The sequence below is a fragment of the Lissotriton vulgaris genome, chromosome 2_1, assembly GCF_964263255.1.
Source record: "Lissotriton vulgaris chromosome 2_1, aLisVul1.2, whole genome shotgun sequence".
In the NCBI taxonomy this organism is placed as follows: domain Eukaryota; kingdom Metazoa; phylum Chordata; class Amphibia; order Caudata; family Salamandridae; genus Lissotriton; species Lissotriton vulgaris.
Genome location: NC_141687.1, coordinates 213,663,836 through 213,682,578, shown reverse-complemented (window position 1 = coordinate 213,682,578; position 18,743 = coordinate 213,663,836). Strand labels below are relative to the sequence as shown.

The 18,743-nt window shown below is 49.7% G+C and overlaps 1 protein-coding gene across 4 annotated transcripts in view; it reads right to left on the bottom strand.

Annotated features, from left to right (window-relative positions):
- POR (cytochrome p450 oxidoreductase) overlaps positions 1–18,743 on the bottom strand; it is a 532,686-nt gene that overhangs the window by 221,984 nt on the left and 291,959 nt on the right. For all 4 annotated transcript variants that reach the window (XM_086954766.1, XM_086954764.1, XM_086954765.1 and 1 more), the window contains one exon: positions 2,171–2,320. In XM_086954766.1, coding sequence (XP_086810892.1) covers positions 2,171–2,320 — 150 coding nt within the window. The remainder of the gene's footprint in view (positions 1–2,170; positions 2,321–18,743) is intronic.

Here is an 18,743-nt window from a genome sequence, read left to right as displayed (position 1 = left end):
TAACAGAATAACATGCCAATGAATCTCTTGTGGGCCAGGTTCTCATTCACACTGGGAATATGTCCTAAAGTCATACTATTTTCTTTCTCAAGTGCCCTAGTGGCTCACTGGTATTTATTAGTTAACTACTCTACCTCCATTCCTCTCCAAGCAGGGGGAGGAGCCCTCCCTGAGTAGCAGTGATCTTACCTGCCCAAGAGGAGTCCTACACCTCTGCTGGGCACTGAGCTGCAGAGACACAACTTGTCATCTGAGCAAGTATCTGAGTAATGTTTCCTGGTGCCCCTCTGCTGTGAACCTATGTGCCAGGCTATTCTGAGAAATGAGAATGCAAAGTTTGGCCACTGTCAGTGGGGAAAGAAGCCCACATCAAGATGTATGTTTTTCCCCAAATGTGCTAGCCGTCCAGCGCTTGGGTCCATAAAGTATCTAGTCCTTTCTGCTATGTGGTGAGCCTTGTAAAGGGTTGTTCTCCCTTTGTGGAGCAATAGCTAGAGCTTGCCGCTCAGGTGGGAGCAGTCCAAAAATTGAATTGAATTGAATTGAATTGAATTTTGGACTGCTCAGGTGGGAGCAGTCCAAACACAACTGAAGACTGCTTTGGTTATAGGATTTTGAAGAGTAAATCTATGAAAGTCAGCCTTTCTTCATCAATGCTATATTCCACTATCTCATCACTCTGCATGTTAGTTTCCAGGCTTCTCCAGACAGGTGCACTATGGAATTCCCTACATTTGAGTCTGCAGAACACATTGAGCAATAACCTCTCTAAAGCGGTCATAGGACAGTAATAATAGCTCAGTGCCTTCCATTTGATTATGGACTTGCAAGCATAGCAGACTACTCGGTTCATAATCCACAGCAGAACACCACATTCTAAAGAGTATACATTTTTTACAAAGCCCCCTTCTAGAATACCATAACAGCCATGCACTGGGAGAAATCACATTGCTAAGAGAGAGAACTCGGACCTGACCCCTTGTCTATATGCAGATTGTCACACCACAAAAGAAGAAATACAGCCCATAATCAATAGATATTACTTTAGTGGATATATTATTTCAAATATCAGCTGCATGATGCAATTGAGGAGGCGGCATCTTGACAAAAGGGAGAATTGTCAATTCTAGGAGTGAAACCATACTTTTCGCTCCTACTTGATAAGGCTTCCTGAACTCTATGATCACAAATAAGAGTGAGGAGGTATAGTGGGGAGGAGGGAGGTGAGGTGTAAAATATAAGCAGAGAAGGAGACCAGAGACCAGAGGAAAGTGAAGGACCGAGGGACTGGGAAAGTGAACTAGAAGAAAAAGAGTTACTTAACTGTAACTTCAGTTATCCAGTATTGGTATCTTTCATAGATTCACATGTTTAGAAACATCCTCGCTGACGAGGTGGGAGTCTTGCGGTATAATAAAACATATACATAATAGTCATAAAAAACATTATACAGTAGGCTACTATGGACAGCAAAGTCACTACATTACTTTATCGTAGTCCTTTTGTAAAAAGAACCAAATTAGGAACACATCCAATCAGGCTGCAGCAATCCTCTTAGAACACTCCACAGAGAGGCAAACCCTCAGATTTTCTACCGCACGTCGTGTGACAGGGAATCTCCCCGAGCTCTGCTCAGTTTTCTTCACCTTTTTGAACTTTGCGAGTAGCTATGTCTGATTCTTCTAAGAAAAGCATATTTTTGCCTTGTTCTTCATGTGGGAAGAAGAGACTACATTTTGAAGATCCCCACAAGGAATGTATTTATTGTCTTTATCCAGCACACAAGGTTAAAGACTGCAGAATTTGTAGAACATTCCCTGCCAAGACTTCGAAAGACAGAGAAGGAAAATTGCTGGTTTGGCTGAAGAAGTTGAAATCTACATCTGATGTCGTTTCAGGAGATGATGGCCGTGTTAGTCCTCCGGTGTCCACCCCTCTAACCAAGAAGATGGTTGGATGTGATGATCCCCCTGAGAGATACCGCGACACTCCCACCTCGTCGGTGGAAATGATTCTAAGCATGTGAATCTATGCAAGATACCCAAATACTGGATAAATGGCAATACATCAAGACCACCTAGCCGCTTATCTGTAAATAAAAACACTTTCATTTTAATCAGTGCATGCTAGCATCTCGCTCTCATATGCCTTTGCTGCAACTGATACGCACCGCGAACTTGAGCCCAGATAGGTCTGTGTCGGTCTCTTGCAGCCAGTCGTAAAAATCCTGGGCATTATCAGTTGGATCCCCCTCTCCGTAGGTGGCCATGCAGAACACTGCCAGGGCATTGTCGATTTCAGTAAGTCTGCTCAGGTCAGCCTGTGAAGAACAATGCAATACAAGCAACCAGTCATTAGCAGAAGGTACTACCAGTACAAAGCATGGTTGTCACTTCAACATTAAGCAATGGCATTGGAGGCAGCACAATTCTATTTTCTCCTTCCTCTAGCAACTCAAGGTTAAGCATGTTCGTAGTTCTGTTTCAAATATGTTACACAAACCAAGATCGGAAAATACCCCAAAAGTACCACTAGATGATGGATACTGGCACCAAGACCATTCGGTATTAGCAAGCTCTATAAAACCCTTATAACATAACATATTGGAGACTTTGTTCTATGATACAATGCATTTTATCCACCAACCACAAAAAGCCAATACTGGTCTGGAAAGAAGCTTCGTACAGCGCCTACTGTAAACGTGAGGCATACTGTTCATGAAAAAGCCTACTGTTATTGAACACTTCACTGCAGTCAGTGGTGCAGCCATCCTTGTTACATTACTGAAGTCACAGGGTTTGTGAAAAATCAACGCATGTGCTAAAGTGTAGAAAATGAGCCACGTTCAAACACCAGGAGAATGGTAGGGCTGCAGTATGCGTCCAGTGGCGCATTTTGCAGCACACAGTCCCAGATACAGGAGTAAAGCATGCAGTGGGATGATGTCACTTACAGGGAGACTTTTTATTTTAGTTTCCCTTGAAATGGCCATTAAATTTGCATCACGTACTGCTCAACCGATATAGTGCAAAAAACAATGCATGGACATTTGGTTTCTGCGCATATGTATCACACAAGTAGTGTCATGGTTTGTTTTCCAGTATTTGACTAGATGCATCTTAAGCAGTCATTTGTTTTTCACTGGCTGTGGTTATATTTTAAAGTTTTTGAAAAGTTAATGTACAAGTATTCCAATGTTGTTGTGTTAGAAAACATTTGGCAAGCTGCAGCCTTTTCCTTTCACACTCTGTACCCCAGGAGGATCGTCAGTAGGTGGCAAAATTCACTCTTTTTGCAGTAAGAAAAGAGAAAAGCAAATACTAGTCTCAATGAAAATAAATATAGCAGTCTGCCAGAAGACACTGTCTGACATTTGACCTGTCTTTGAATGTACAGCAAATGCTGCACGATTAAAATAAAAATGAAAGGCCTCTTTATTGATCATTCTTCTTTGAAGTTCTGCAGAAGTATTCTGCACCCCTCGTTCCTGCGTCCCTGCTTTATTGTGAGTTATGCACAATAACATTTCTCAGGGTTGTGACCCTGTACTTCTCAGACACAGCAGCACACAGCGTCAGTGAAACGAAAGTTTGTAATATCACTTAAACAGAGAATAGAATTGCCTCCCTTTAAGATCCTATTGGGTGGCAGATGAAATTATAAAAGTCGTCATTAAATAACACTTCCTGACTCATTTAACCCTTCTCTTTTCGTAATGAAAAACTGTTCTGTTCAGAAGAGAGATGCTCTGATTTCCGTTTTGAAGTTGGCGGTGGCACAGCTCCTAACATAACAAGGCCGGATAACCTGCAGCACGTAGGGAGTCGAACATACCAGGCCATAGGCTACAGCCTCCTAGAAGATGAGTGGATATCCCTTACTGTTGGGATGATATTACCAATGTCTACCAAAATCAAGCAGGGTGAAAGTTTCCTGCCTCCAAATGGATGTTGGAGAAGTTACAGATAAAGTGCAAAATACGGTTCAACTTAAAACAAAAATACAGTCCCTGCACAGGACGGCAGGCGCTGGAGTACACAAAACGCTTCATCTCATTTTATCTTCATTTATGGATGTTGGTTATGCCTTGGATACCGTGCAACGCCCTAAGTTGTGGGATATCATGGCAGGCAAGGGGTGTGATAGGGCTATTTTTTTTATTTTTTTTTAAAGCAAGCAATTTGGACATTTTTATTTCCCCAAGAGCACAACCCAGCAACAATGACATAAGTCAAACCATACAAAAAATGTTCATTTCAACTTTAAAATGGGAAATATTCATTTTGCAAGGCATACAGAAACCGCGGTAGCGTAATCATTTTAAACATGGCAGCACGTCCTAGGATCGTAAGGGGGGAGCATCTTCCACCTAGCAGCGCCTCAACAAAGTTTTCCAGCGCCCGCTTACCGTTCTTCTGGTATGAGAGGCTTCTCTCCAACGTTATGTATACCTCCAAGTACACAAATCCCTCGTCTGTAGTCCGGAGAGCACCAGGTAGTAAAGACCAGTCCTCCCCTCGCCGGGGGTCGTATACGATTGACTTATGCCAGTTTATCGTATAACCAGCATGAGCGCCATAACGGCTCAGCGTGGCAAACAACGCCGGGATTGTGGTGACAGGAGGGGTGACATACAAGAGGACGTCATCCGCATATAGCGATATTTTCTCCTCATACGTGTCCGTCTGCTCTATTTTAAATCCCCTAATATCCTTGTTCTGCCTAATTTTTCACGCTAATTCTTTTATGGTTAGGGCAAAGAGCAGTGGGGACAGGGGACATCCTTGCCGGGTCCCTCTTCTTATGGGGAAATCCTCCGAAGGCACTCCGTTGACTTTTACTCTGGCTCATGGATCCGTATACAGTAACTTCACTCACTGCCGGAACTTGGGGCCAAATCCGAACTTCAATAGTACTCCTTCGAGGACGGGCCAATGCACAGCGTCCAACGCCTTTTCGGCGTCCAGGGATAAAAACAAATGGGGGTCCTGACGATTGTGCACCTCCATCAGCCAGTTATGGGTCCTCCTAAGAATCAACCTAGTTGCCCTATCCGGCAGGAAACCAGTCTGATCCAAGTGGACCAGGTCAGGAATTACCCGCCGCAGTCGGAGGGCTAAGATTGTCGCCAGGAGTTTAATCTCCACATTCAGGAGGGATATGGGGTGGTACGATGCACACTCCTCGGGGGTTTACCTTGCTTATAGATCGGGACAATTGTGGCCATACGCAGGTCTGGCGGTAAGATTCCCTTCTGGGCTGCCCCCTCAAACAGGGCCAGTAGGTGGCTACCAAGAAGATCCACTGTTTAAAAAAAAAAATTAAGCGGGATACCCATTCGGGCCAGGGGACTTCCCCGGACGGGGTTTAGTCAAGGCCTCCCTGAGCTCTTCAATTCTTATTTCTCACTCCAGGTCCCGCTGGTCATCGTCCGAGAGAACGGGGGTGTCAATTTGTTCAATGTACCCCACCCCAGTGTATCATCTAATGCTCCTAGGTCCCTAGCCTTATAAAAAATCCTCATAATAGGAGGCAAAGGCTTAAACTATCTGCACATCCGCCCGCCGCAGCTGCCCCTACTTATCCTTCACCTGTTCGACCTATCGGGCGTCCTGCTCTTTCCTACTTAATCACGCCAGGAGCTTTCCAGACTTGTCCCCTATGTCGTACAGCCTGTGTAAAGTCGCTAGCGCCTGAGTTTTGGCCTCGTCCGTCACCAGTGCCTTATATTGTCGTTGCTTATCCAGTAGAAGTCTGAGAGTCTGTGGTTTCCTATCAGCCACATGTTCACGTTCTAGGTCTAGAATCTGTCTTTCCAAAGTGTGTAACTCTTCCTGCACTTTTCTATTTTCCCAGGCTAGTCTGTTCTGGGCCCTGTCCCGTAGAACTGCCTTGAAGGCTTTCCAAATGACTACCCCTGTCGAGACCGATCCTATTTTTTCGGCAAAGTATACCTTTACATCTGCCCTGAGGCCCTTCACTAGATCCTTATTCTGCAGGTCCCAGTCAGACAGCCGCCAGCCCCTCATCCCCAATGTACGCCTCCCCCCAAACCGCACCAAAAGAGGCGAATAGCCTGAGATACCTCGTGCTTGATACTCCGCCACATCCTCCACACAGAGCCCGTCGTGGCTGAAAGACAGTCTAATCTAGAGTACACCCTATGGGCCCCTGAGAAGTTCGAGTAGGTGCTAGCGTCTGGGTGTAGCCACCTCCAGACATCCACTAGTCCAAGGATGGAAATGGTTCTAGCTAGAGGAGTTAGTGTAGAATCACTAGGTCTGTACCCTGACCTATCGGGTAGAGATGACATAACATCGTTAAAGTCCCCTCCCACCACCTGCAAAGTTTTCGATGTGTTCAGTAGGATATCCGTGATGCCAGACAGAGTTCTGGCCTGTAATTTTGGTGGTGCATAGACAGAGATGATTGTGATCTTCTGTCGTCCCCATGTTCCCCGTACTCCCACGTATGTCCCCAGTGAGTCTGTCCAGGTCTTCGTAACCACAAAGGGAGGTGTTTTCTTAATCAGGATGGCAACCCCTCTAGAGCCTGTTGTATATCCTCCGTGCGCCAGTACTCTGTATGATCCGCTCGCCAAGAATCCACACCGGGTACCCTGAAGGTGCGTGGCCCCACCCTTTTCACGTAAGCCAGTACTAACCCCCTCTTAACCTTGTTGTCCAAGCCGTTCACGTTCCATGTGAGGATCTTAGCACAGTTATTAACCAGGGCCTCCACCCTTGAACTACCTATCAATGTAGAGGACATCAGACAAGAAAACTGTCAGCGTCAGCAGGAGTCTGGTGCTGGAATCACAGGCGTAGATAACGGTCTTAATCATGACATGCTTAGAAAACTGAGCAAACAACCCCAACCCACATGTAACCTCCCCCTCCCTCCCGCCCCCCAACCTTTTGAAATCCCTCCCGCTCTCTTTCCCCCTCCCCACCTCCCTCTCCCCTGCTGTCCCATCTCCAGCCAAATAACAGAAAATACGATAATCGGGTGATGGAGGTTTGTCGCCTTCCCACTCCCTGACACCCCAGAGAAAGGAGAAAGTTCGCTCTAAACCTTCAAAGTCACCACATTCGAAGGTATACACAAGAGCAGGCCCGAACCAAAAGAAAACAAAAGATCAAAACAACGGTCCAATCAGGGGGGTGGGGGGAGAATGTCCAGCCTGCACGTTCCAGGCGATACGATATCTAGGCTGGGGCAGCCACAAAGGTCTTCTCTTCACGAATTAGAGTCCTGAAAGGTCCCTCTGGGATTCCACAGGTTCTTCCATGGGTTCCTGTTCCATCTCGTTGATTTCAATTGCCAAAGGATGCAGCGATTGTCCATCCCGCTCTTCCCCCTCCGACGAGGAGCCCCGTGTTTCCCCCTCCACATCAGAGCGTGATGCCTCTGCTAGGCAAGAGAACCGGGACCCCGTGGATCGATTAAGGTCCGGGGACCCCTCAGTTCGCCTTCTCCGTCTTTCAGGTCCAGATCTGGGGTAAGGGGTCACCACGGGAAGACGGTCTCCGCGGCCCTGTCTCAGCCTCTGTGATTTGGGTGTGCCCCTGGAGCCTCCAGGCTGCCTCTCTGCGTCAAGCGATCTGCATGCCTCAGATGTGGGCCTCGTTAACCAGGGTCGTTCCTCCAGCCATTGCCAAGCCTCTTCCGAGGTTAGGAAAAAATGTGTCTTGTCCTTATAGATCACTTTCAGTTTGGCTGGGAACAATAGCATGTACTGAATTTGAAGGGATCTCAATTTTGCTTTCACTGAGTCGTATGAGCGTCGCTGTCTTTGCACTTCCTGGCTGTAATCCGGAAAAATTATTATCTGGGCATTGTCCAACCGGATTTCCCCTCGCTTCCTAGCTTCACGGAGAATCATATCTCTGTCCAAAAAGTTCAGGAAGCGTGCAATGACCGGCCTAGGTCTCGCTCCAGCCGGTGGCTTGGCCAGCAGCGCTCGGTGGGCCCTCTCTATTACCCAAACAAGTGGAGAATTTATCCCCTGGGAAGGTTCGCAGTAGCCACGAGTGGAGAAACGCCGCCATGTTCATGCCTTCAATTCCCTCTCTAAATCCCACAAAACGGAGGTTGTTGCGTCGCGCCCCGTTTTCCCCGTCATCCAACTTCCATAGTAGCTACTTATGCGACGACTGGAGCTCCGCCATACCTTTTCTCACCTCCTGGATTCTATCTTCGGCCATCCCCAGCCTCGTCTCTGATTCTTTTACCCTGTCCGCCAGATTGCGGAGGTCCTGTCGCAGTAGCATCACTTCTGTACCCACTGTTCCGATCTTGTTCTCCAAGGCTTCACGGGAGGCCTGGATGGAGTTCATCAGCAGTGCAGTGTCCGAACTAGTGGCCGCTCAGTCCTCCTCCGGCAGCGGTGAGGCCAACCTGGCATATCGGTCCAATGTGCCCTGCCGAGGGGTTTTAGGGTCTTTGTCTTTTATCCTGCGCAACTCCGTCAACCTCTTCCCAAGGGACTAGTACTCACAGACGCCTACCAGCTAAGGGCTTCGTTCCACCGCACCAAGGTCCTCACCAAATACTCTCTCTGCCTCCGCTCTCCAATCCTCCCCCACTCCCAGCCGCCACCTCCACTTCCAGCAGGCACTCTAGTCAGCATATCCGCCCCAGGAGGGGGGTTAGGGTGGGTAGAGTGCGGGGTGCACCGCAGCCGGTCTGGGGGGCCCCGGTCGGTCACAGTCTCAGCTCCAGGATAGAGAGGGCACCATACAATCTCCACACCTCCAGGCCAAGTCTCCTCCAGTCAATATGGACCCAGGCAGGTTTCTCTCGACCAAGTGCATCAAGGGCTGGCCTTGTGCTTCTGCTGGCGCCACTAGTCCGCTTTTCCCCAGGGGCTGTAACTCCCCTCACAGCAGGTCGCTAGCCAGCCGCCCTTCAAATGTGTGCTCCTCATACCTCCTGGTAGCGTCCCCAGTCCCTGTCCTCCCTTGCTGGAAGGCCTCAGTAGATGGGGGGCAGGGCAGGTGCCACCCAGCCCTCCTAAGGATGGTGCGGGGGACCCCCGCCGCCTGCCCCAGTCAGTCACAGTAGGACGGCCGCTTAAAGGCCTTATGCAGGGGCAGCCCTCTCCGGAGCTCCACCGGGCTCCTCACCGCTCCTCTGATGGCAGCACAGTGCGGGCCGGCCACCCGCCCCTCCGTCAGCCGCTCCTCCGCCGGCTCCTCACCACTCCCCTCCCCTCAGGCCCAGCCTGCCATTGCGACAGCCGCTATCACCAGCTCCGATCACATGGCCACAGACGACGGCCGGCGGGAAGACGCACCCCCGCTCCACCTCAGTCAGCCGCGGCTCGCCCACCACTGCGGGGGCACCTAGCATCGTCCCTCCGGACCCTCACGCTACCTCCAGGCCAGGCAGGGCAGACCTCCCCGGGCCACCGTCGCTCACTGCCGGGCTCCGACGTAGTCTCCTTCCCTGCTTCGGCTGTCAGCGGGTCCAGGGTGCCATTTTAGCTCCCGAGCTCGGGCTTCCAAGCCGACCTTCAACGCCGTGGAATCCGGGCCCTCCTGTTTCTGTAGTCGCAATTTCAGGTGCCAGGGGGGAAGCTGGACCCCCAGGGACCAATATTGATAAGTTTCAGGACCTTGGGCCCCCTTTTAATATGTCGGATCACTCGCCCTGGCCGGAGCCAGACAAACTCACGTCCTACTCCGCCATGTTGCTGGCCACACCCCCCGTGATAGGGCTATTGTTGATCTGCTTCAGAGGATGCACTGGCATACATCTGCTAAGATCTGTTATAGCACATTGGGAGTTTTACCTCATAAAATAAATGCTTCTGCTGGAGTTAGTCTAGGGTGCGTTATACCACCTTTCCTCTTTTTACTTTATTATATTAACAGCTTCATTTCATAATGCTTCTCAAAAAGTAGCACAAAGCAGTGAAATAAACAAATTTGCAATTGTTGAGCAAGAGGTCCAGGTCATCTCTGGCTTCCGCCACTAAAACCTCCAGGCCAAGTCTCCTCCAGTCAATATGGACCCAGGCAGGTTTCTCTCGACCACGTGCATCAAGGGCTGGCCCTGTGCTTCTGCTGGCGCCACTAGTCCGCTTTTCCCCAGGGGCTGTAACTCTCCTCACAGCAGGTCGCTAGCCAGCCGCCCTTCATACGTGTGCCCCTCATAACTCCTGGTAGCGTCCCCAGTCCCAGTCCGCTGGAAGGCCTCAGTAGATGGGGGGCAGGACAGGTGCCACCCAGCCCTCCTAAGGATGGTGCGGGGGACCCCCGCCGCCTCCCCCAGTCAGTCACAGTAGGCCGGCCGCTTAAAGGCCTTATGTGGGGGCAGCCCTCTCCGGAGCTCCACCGGGCTCCTCACCGCGCAGTGCGGGCCGCCACCCGCCCCTCCATCAGCCGCTCCGCCGCCGGCTCCTCACCACTCCCCTCCCCTCCCCTCCTCTCCCCTCAGGCCCAGCCTGCCATTGCGACAGCCGCTATCACCAGCTCAGATCACTTGGCCACAGACGGCGGCCGGCGGGAAGACGCTCCCCCGCTCCGCCTCAGTCAGCCGCGGCTCGCCCACCGCTGCGGGGGGCAACTAGAATCGTCCCTACGGACCCTCACGCTACCTCCAGGCCAGGCAGGGCAGACCTCCCGGGGCCACCGTCGCTCACTGCCGGGCTCCGACATCGTCTTCTTCCCTGCTTCGGCTGTCAGCGGGTCCAGGGCGCCATTTTAGCTCCCGATCTCGGGCTTCCAAGCCAACCTGCAACGCCGTAGAATCCGGGCCCTCCTCTTTCTGTAGTTGCAATTTCAGGTGCCGGGGGGGAAGCTGGACCGCCAGGGACCAATATTGATAAGTTTGAGGACCTTGGGCCCCCTTTTAATATGTCGGATCACTCGCCCTGGCCGGAGCCAGACAAACTTGCGTCCTACTCCGCCATGTTGCTGGACACGCCCCCCCGTGATAGGGCTATTGTTGATCTGCTTCAGAGGATGCACTGGCATACATCTGCTAAGATCTGTTATAGCACATTGGGAGCTTTACCTTATAAAATAAATGCTTCTGCTGGAGTTAGTCTAGGGTGCGTTATACCACCATTCCTCTTTTTACTTTATTATATTAACAGCTTCATTTCATAATGCTTCTCAAATAGTAGCACTAAACAGTGAAATAAACAAATTTGCAATTGTTGAGCAAGAGGTCCAGGTCATCTCTGGCTTCTGCCACCAAAACCACCTTCCACCCGCACTGGGATCTTGCGAATGACCGTTTATCAAGCAAAAGCTACTGATTGCGGATTATGAAGCAAAGTCTAAAGTTAAAGACTCAAGTACATAATTCTGAAAATGCCTGACCCAAGGCTACATCGCCAAATTCTTCTAGACGTAAAAAACATTATGGTCTACCTCTTAAAATGTACGTCAACTGCGCAACCTGATGGAAACTCTTTGGAGGACCGCCCCCAAGCTCAACAAGGTGAAAACTCCTCCTACAGCATCCACGCCTTGCAGCAAACTATCTGATATTCCTACAGGGACCAGACTTGGCTCCTCTAAGCATCTACTGGTTCGACCCCCCATGAGCCAAGATGCTAATTCTCTATGCTACACTACTGGGAAACAACCACGCCTAGCAGGCGAAGCACATGTCTAAAAACTGCCCTTACTGCTTACACAAACAAACCTGCAGTGAACTTTTTACGCTTTGGATCAAGGCTTTTGCAACATTTAACAATAAAGCAAACAAAAAACCGCAGAAATACTGAAGGAGGAGTGTGTCCTCGGGTCACCCAGGTGAGGTGAGCCAGCCCCACCTCCAATTTTTTTCAACCATATTCCAAGTCCCTTATTACCCGAGGTTGAACTAGTGCTTTGAAGGGGCTAAAGAGTGATGAAGATTGCATTAGAATAAATGTAAATACATCTTCTGACTTCACGGGTAATAAAGACTTTTCTTAAAGACCAAACCAGATAGAAAAACTCAATTTCAGATGTTCGAACAGACCTATTAAACCTTACAGGAAATGCTTTTCTAGTCCCTTTATTATAAACATCAGTCTGACTATTAGCAGCCAGCCTAGAATTCTGCATCATCTTCTGTATTGAATTAGTTGCACATATTGCGGAAAACACCCGGTGCTGGGAAATGGCTTTGATTAAGGAAATTCGACTTTTAGAATGCACGAGTTGTTGGCTTATAATGCATTTAAGATGCAAGAGTGAAGACACAGTGTACTTTTTTGGGACATTCTAGAGAGGCCCACGAATGCAGGCCTCTACAAAGAAGAAATGGTAAGAATGCTGCTCCACCCATATCAACATTACTGCTTGTTTCACAATAAGAGAGCATCACAACGTGAAAATCTCCAACAAAATTAGAAGAAAAGCCATCAGCTGCGTGTTACTGACGTCCTCTGCTTCTGCAATTCCAAAAGAAGAGAGGCGTCTCTCCAATGAGTTAACCTGCCGCTGAGGAGGACACGTCCTCAAACACTAGACCTGGAAGCTCAACAATCGATACTTCTCTCCCCTATCCCTACACGTCCTTGAATCGATCCCCACAGTCAACCGTTATACAGCACCCCGATGCTTCCGATGTTCACTTTGTAAGTTACAATAACAACCAAGTGCTAACCTGACGTGTTCGTATTAAAGCCTGTAATAGTCTATTCTTCCCAGGCAGAGTTGTACTGTCACTAGTTGGAACGTCTTTGAAAAAATATACTTTAACGTGCTCTAGCAGTCTGTCGAAACATCTTGTGGTTTTTATAAAAATTTTAAGCCAGCACAAACGGATGAAACATTTCAATTTTGTTTTATTAAAACAAAATAGTTTAAAAGGTGGGAGGCTCCCACAAACACAGGAAGACTTCAGTCCTAATAAATAATAAGCACATGCAAAGCCAATAGGTCTCGCCATTGTGACCTATTGGCTCTGCCAATGCTTTTTGTTAATGAAGTACAGCATCGGCAAAAATGTTGCCGCAGCACAGCATGAACAAAAGAGGAAAAAGGCAAGATTACATGGCGGCTAGCTCATTTAGAGCCACACACATGTCATAACATATGCAAGTGACATAGGTGGCATTGGATTTTTGTTTTTTTACTGATTCGAGATGCAGAGGTAAATATCAAAATGAATAGCATGAAAGAGCTTTTATTTAGAAAGCATAAAGGCCAGCAGCAATGTGCTGCCTTACTCGGCCAGAAAATAAAAAAAAATAAAAAATTGCACCAGGGATAGAGGGGGAACAAGGGCGTGCAAGAAGCGATATGGAGGAAGGGAAAACCACATGCGGGAGGGCACAACTCAGAGGACAGAGCCAGAACAACTAGTAAAGGGGTGAGAACACAGACAAGAGCAATAGGGAGAGTAGGGTGAGAGAAGCACGTGTGTGAGAGAGCTTACGCCGTACAGGTGGAGAAAAGAACACGAGGGAGACATCTGGAAAACAAATTCACTGGCATGGAGTACTTATGCAAAACAAAAAAGTAGCTGCCTAAAAATGAGCAGTGGAAGGACACAGGTAAAGGGGATGGTCTAAAGGGCAGGGACAAACAAAAGGTGTACAGGGCAAGACATTCAATAAGAAGCAAGAAAATGACAGTGACAATAAAGACAACTGATGGTAAGCAATGGGCAGGCTTTAAGCCACCTGTAAGATTACAATAGGTTTTTAGCAACCAGACAGCTTGCGCGGCTTGGTAGAGTCGACCTTAAGACCGCAGCAAACCTTTATAACCGACTGTGGGGAACAGTCTTGTTTCTGAAAACTAGAAATATAAATTGTTCATGTATTTTTTTCATACAACCATTAAGTATCTGTGATGGCTAGCACTATTCGAAAGTCTAATGTCTCTCCTAAATGTCATGGGAAAAGAAGGTATCCAGTTGTGGTATCCTATTAGAACCAAGTGTTGCTAACTTTCTTTTTGTACCTTTAACAAAAGGTAAGCTTCATTTTGCTATATTCTGCGCATCTACTGAAAAAGGAGATGATTTTCAGTGAGTCAGCTAGAGACAGAGTTGTAGTTGGATACTGAGGAGGCCAACTGTGGATGAGTTGGAGAACTTCAGTCTGGAGAGTTCTTCATTCCAGAGGCGACTAGGATGATGCTACAAATACATTTCTTTGCGTCTGTATTATTCTGTGCCTTTCTTTCGGCTTAATATTCCATTTTTTTGTCAGTTTTCTCTGTTGCGTTTGGAAAGTGGAGAACTCTCGGTCACCCCGAACGTATGGCTGGGTGCCCCGATCGCCTGGGAAACCTTTGTGGGCGGGGGGCATGTCCCATAGTGGCGTGGTTGGAGCACGCCCCCGCCGCCTAAAAGGGTGTCCTAACACCCGCCCGGAAGTCTGTGTACTTTTGGGCGGGATGGGGATGCTGCCCCGCCTTCCCGCTGCAAGATAAAAGGCGCGGGAATCCAGTCAGGCGTCCTCTTGTTCCTGCGCTCTGAAGGCTGCACCACTCGTCGCTCGTGAGCGCTCAAGGGAACAAGCTGCAGTTTTTTGAACGTGTAATCGTTTTTTTTTGTTTCAGTCGTCGAGGCGCATCTGGAATCAGAGTCGCTACTGGAAAACCGGCAGAGATAAAACAGAACGCAGATATGCCTGGTAAGAAGAGTGGAAAGAGCTCCGAGATGGAACGAATGCTGCGCACACTGGTGAACCAAGTGTCGGCGATGGACAGGAAATTCGGTAAAGTAGACCAACTGGGTCGCGGCTTAGCGGCGCTCCGGAAACAAGTGGAGGCTCAAGCGGGGCCCTCAGGGCGACCTAAGAGGATCGTGGGGCCTGCTTTGCCAAAAGTTACCCCAGGGGGGATAAGGGGAAAAAGAAGAAGGGGAAAGTGGGTCCTAGTGAGGCCCCAGTCCCGATGGAGGTCCCGCTGGTCCCAGTAGCACCAGCGTCTAGCCCGGAACCCACACCGGATGGGGGATTGCCAATCCCTGTGGTTATCACACCGCTGGATAATGATCAAATACCCCAGGAACTAGCGATTCATTTGGCGGCGGAGTTGCCCTGGTTGAAGAAGGGAGCGGGGGATCCGCAGCTGTGGAAGATCCAGCTGAAGAGGCTAGGCAGATTATCGACCAGCTCAGGCAGACAAGGGGCTCTGGGGCAGCGAACGTGCCTTCTATTTCTCCGTAGGTGGCGAACCTGGCCGCAGTCGAAAATCGGAATAAGTCGACGGACACGACCGGAGGTACGACAGAAGACGGTAAGAGGTCGCTCCCAATAATGGGGGAGGGCGCTGTACCTTCAAGGTGGGAATGCTTGGCGCAACATGTTCCTATGGCCACAAAAGAAATGGTGTGGGCGAATAAGTTCATTAATTTGTTTTCATTGTTGACGGACAATCGCGAGTTAGAATAAGCCAAGACCCAGAAGGATTTATGGCACCCCAGTGAATGGATGGCAAAAATGGCAGAATTCAGGGTGGATGAGTCTATGATGAACTGGATCAGGGCTTTTTCTGTTTTTGTAGCAATTATGGGTAAGCGAACACCAGAACTGTTGGAAGACCTTGCTGGCTACCAGAGCAGGATCACGAGCTTCCATGAGAAGTATGGAGGGGACGCATGGAAAGGGTATGACGTGTCATTTAGAAAAGCAAAAGAGTTTAATGAATCACTGACTTGGGATTGTTTAGACACTGTATCTTGGTATGCGCAGTTCACGCCGGGCTCGGCGGGTGGATCAGGGTCGAGTGCAAACGGCTTCAGGGCTTTTCAGCTGAAACATCTGCAGCCCTTCCGACCAGCTCACAGGGGAGATCCTCAGTCTAGATCAGGCTGGAATGGGAATAAGCGGGGAGTATGTTGGGGTTTTAACAAGGGAACGTGTAGCAGGCCGCAGGGAACATGCAGGTTCAGGCATGCCTGCGCCGGTTGTGGTAACACCTCCCACCCAGAAACTAGCTGTCGATCCAGAGGCAATAGTACTGGATGAAAAGGGGGTGCCAAGCAGGACTGATACGGTGCCTCCGAGGTCCAAACAATCACCCGTGGATATTCTGGCTTTGACTCCGTGGCTGAGCAAATACCCTGATCATGTGTCCGCTGGGATCCTGCGAGATGGCTTCTCGTATGGTTTCAGGATCCCGGTGGGTGATTTTCGGGGGGCTCCCTTATGCAGAAACCAACTGTCTGTTACGCACAACCAGACGGTGGCCGCCACAAAAATCGCAAAAGAGGTTCGCTTGGGGCGGGTAGCAGGGCCGTTCGGTGAACCTCCAACGGCCAATTTTGTGTGTTCCCCATTAGGGGTAGTTCCCAAGAAGGAGCCGGGAGAATTCAGGCTCATTCATAATCTATTTGCACAAAGGGGGGCTTCCGTTAATGAGGCAATCGATGCAGACATGTGCAGTGTGAGGTATGCATCATTCGATGACGCAGTGGTAATGTTGAATCGCCTAGGCCCCGGTGCATTGTTAGCAAAATCGGATATTGAATCCGCATTTAGGTTACTTCCGGTGCATCCCCAGGATCAGCACTTGTTGGGTTTTGCATTTCAGGGGGAGTACTACATGGATATGTGCATGCCGATGGGTTGTTCAATTTCGTGTGCCTATTTTGAAATGTTTAGCTCATTTCTGGAGTGGGCATTCTCTAAGGCCTCAGGGCACCAACATGTGATGCATTATCTCGATTATTTCCTGTTTCTCGGCCCGGCGGGCTCTCGGAACTGTGCACGGGAATTGCAGGATTTCTGCGTGCTCATGCGGGGTTTCGGGGTCCCGTTGGCGCCAGGTAAGACGGTGGGTCCAATTAGCTCCCTGGAGTTTCTGGGTATCGAACTAGACTCCGTGGAGGGTTGCTTCCGTCTGCCGGCGGAGAAGATCGCCAAATTCGGGGCCTCCTTGTTGCAATGTCTTCGGAACGACAAAGTGACACTGCACCAACTACAGCAAACAGTGGGACAGCTGAATTTTGCATTGAGGGTTATACCGATGGCTCGCCCTTTCTCGCGATCCATTGTCCAGGCCATGGTTGGCCTAAAGGAAGGGCACCATCGGCTGGCATTCCTGGTGGATTTCAACGGCCGAGTAGTCTGGAGCAAAGCCCCGGCCTCGTCAGCAGAATTAGGTTTATGGACCGACTCTGCGGGTAGTGTGGGGTTTGGCGCGATCCTTGGTAACCGATGGTTGGCCCAGAAATGGCCAGCATGGTGGGAAACAAGTGGCTTGACGAGCAACATTGGTTTTCTAGAGCTATTCCCCATCTGGGTAGCGTTGTCGGCCTGGCCAGAAGAGTTCCGAAACCGCTCGGTGATATTTTGGTCTGATAACATGACCGTAGTCGAGTGCATTAACCAGCAGGCAGCACGCTGCAAGTGGATATTGCGATTGTTGAAAGAAATTGTGTTGAAATGCTTGAAGCTAAATGTACAATTCAGGGCAAAACATGTGCCGGGAGTACTGAATAATGCAGCTGATGCGCTCTCTCGTTTAAAAATGCAGGCTTTCAGGGATTGTTTACACTCAGCGGAGCTAGTGGCAGCGCCATTTCCCGAAGCATTATGGCAAATCGGCGCCCCGGACTACAAAACCTCATGGCAGCCAGTTTAGTGCCTAGGACAAGAAAAGCTTATGAAGGGGCGTTCCGCTTGTACTGCACCTTTTTGGGCCCTGCATGGGAGCATAGATAGGGTCTGGAGGGGTCCTTTGCCCAATTTTTAGTGGCACTTCATGAAGAGGGCCGGTCGGTGGCAACCGCCAGTCGGTATAAGGCCGCCATATCGTTTATGGCTCAGCTCCAGGGGATCAGGGACCCGACAGACTCCTTTATAGTCAGAAAGGCGCTGCGCGGCTGGCGGCGCCTAGAAGGTCGCAAAAAAGATACCAGGCATCCGATAGGATTTGACAGGTTGACCGCTTTGTTGGCTAAACTAGTTGAGACATGCTCCTCACCTAGTGAGGTTGTCCTATTCCGGGCAGCATTTGCGTTGGCATTCTATGGGGCCCTGCGGGTAAGCGAACTAGTGGCTGCCAACAAAAGGGATACCAAGGGGGGTCTGCGCAGGGACCACAAGCAAGTGAGGGGGGATTCCCTGCTGATCACGGTAGCCAGGTCAAAGACAGACCAGGAGGCCCAGGGGAGTAGTATTGTGTTGCAGCGCGCTCCGGGTAGTCCCTGTTGTCCAGTGAGGCATGTGGAGGCCTACCTAAAACAAAGGGTGACGACGTGGGGGGGGGGGGGGGGGGTGTTGGGGGGGGGGGGGGGGTGAAGAGGCGACATGCTGACGGCACCCCGTTAACAAAGTTTCAGTTCCAGAGGGTGCTGGCGATCACAATTGCAGCAGCGTGCTTGAATCCGAGTGATTTTGGAACTCATTCATTCAGGATAGGGGCCGCTACAGAAGCGACGGCCGGGGGTCTGCGGGCAGACAATGTTAAACAATTAGGCCGCTGGTCTTCGACTTGTTTCAAACGGTACGTGCGGCTGCACATGTTGTAATTTACTGAAGAAGTGCACTCACGCTTGTTGTCTTGTTTGGATTACAGTTTAACGAGCCTGTGACGCAGGGCGGAAATTGGTACCGGCCCAGTATCCGCTAACCACCACTTCAGGAACAAGGAATGGAAGACGAGTGGTCTGGGTCGTGGGCCACTCATACGTGAGACGTGCCGCGGACATATTCAGGGCAGGTGATGCGATCCACACATCTGAGGAATATGGTTTCAGGGTGTCCTTCCATGGGAAGGGCGGCCTATGTATTGACCGCTTGCAAAGTTTTGTGGAAGAACTATTAGGGCGGCACA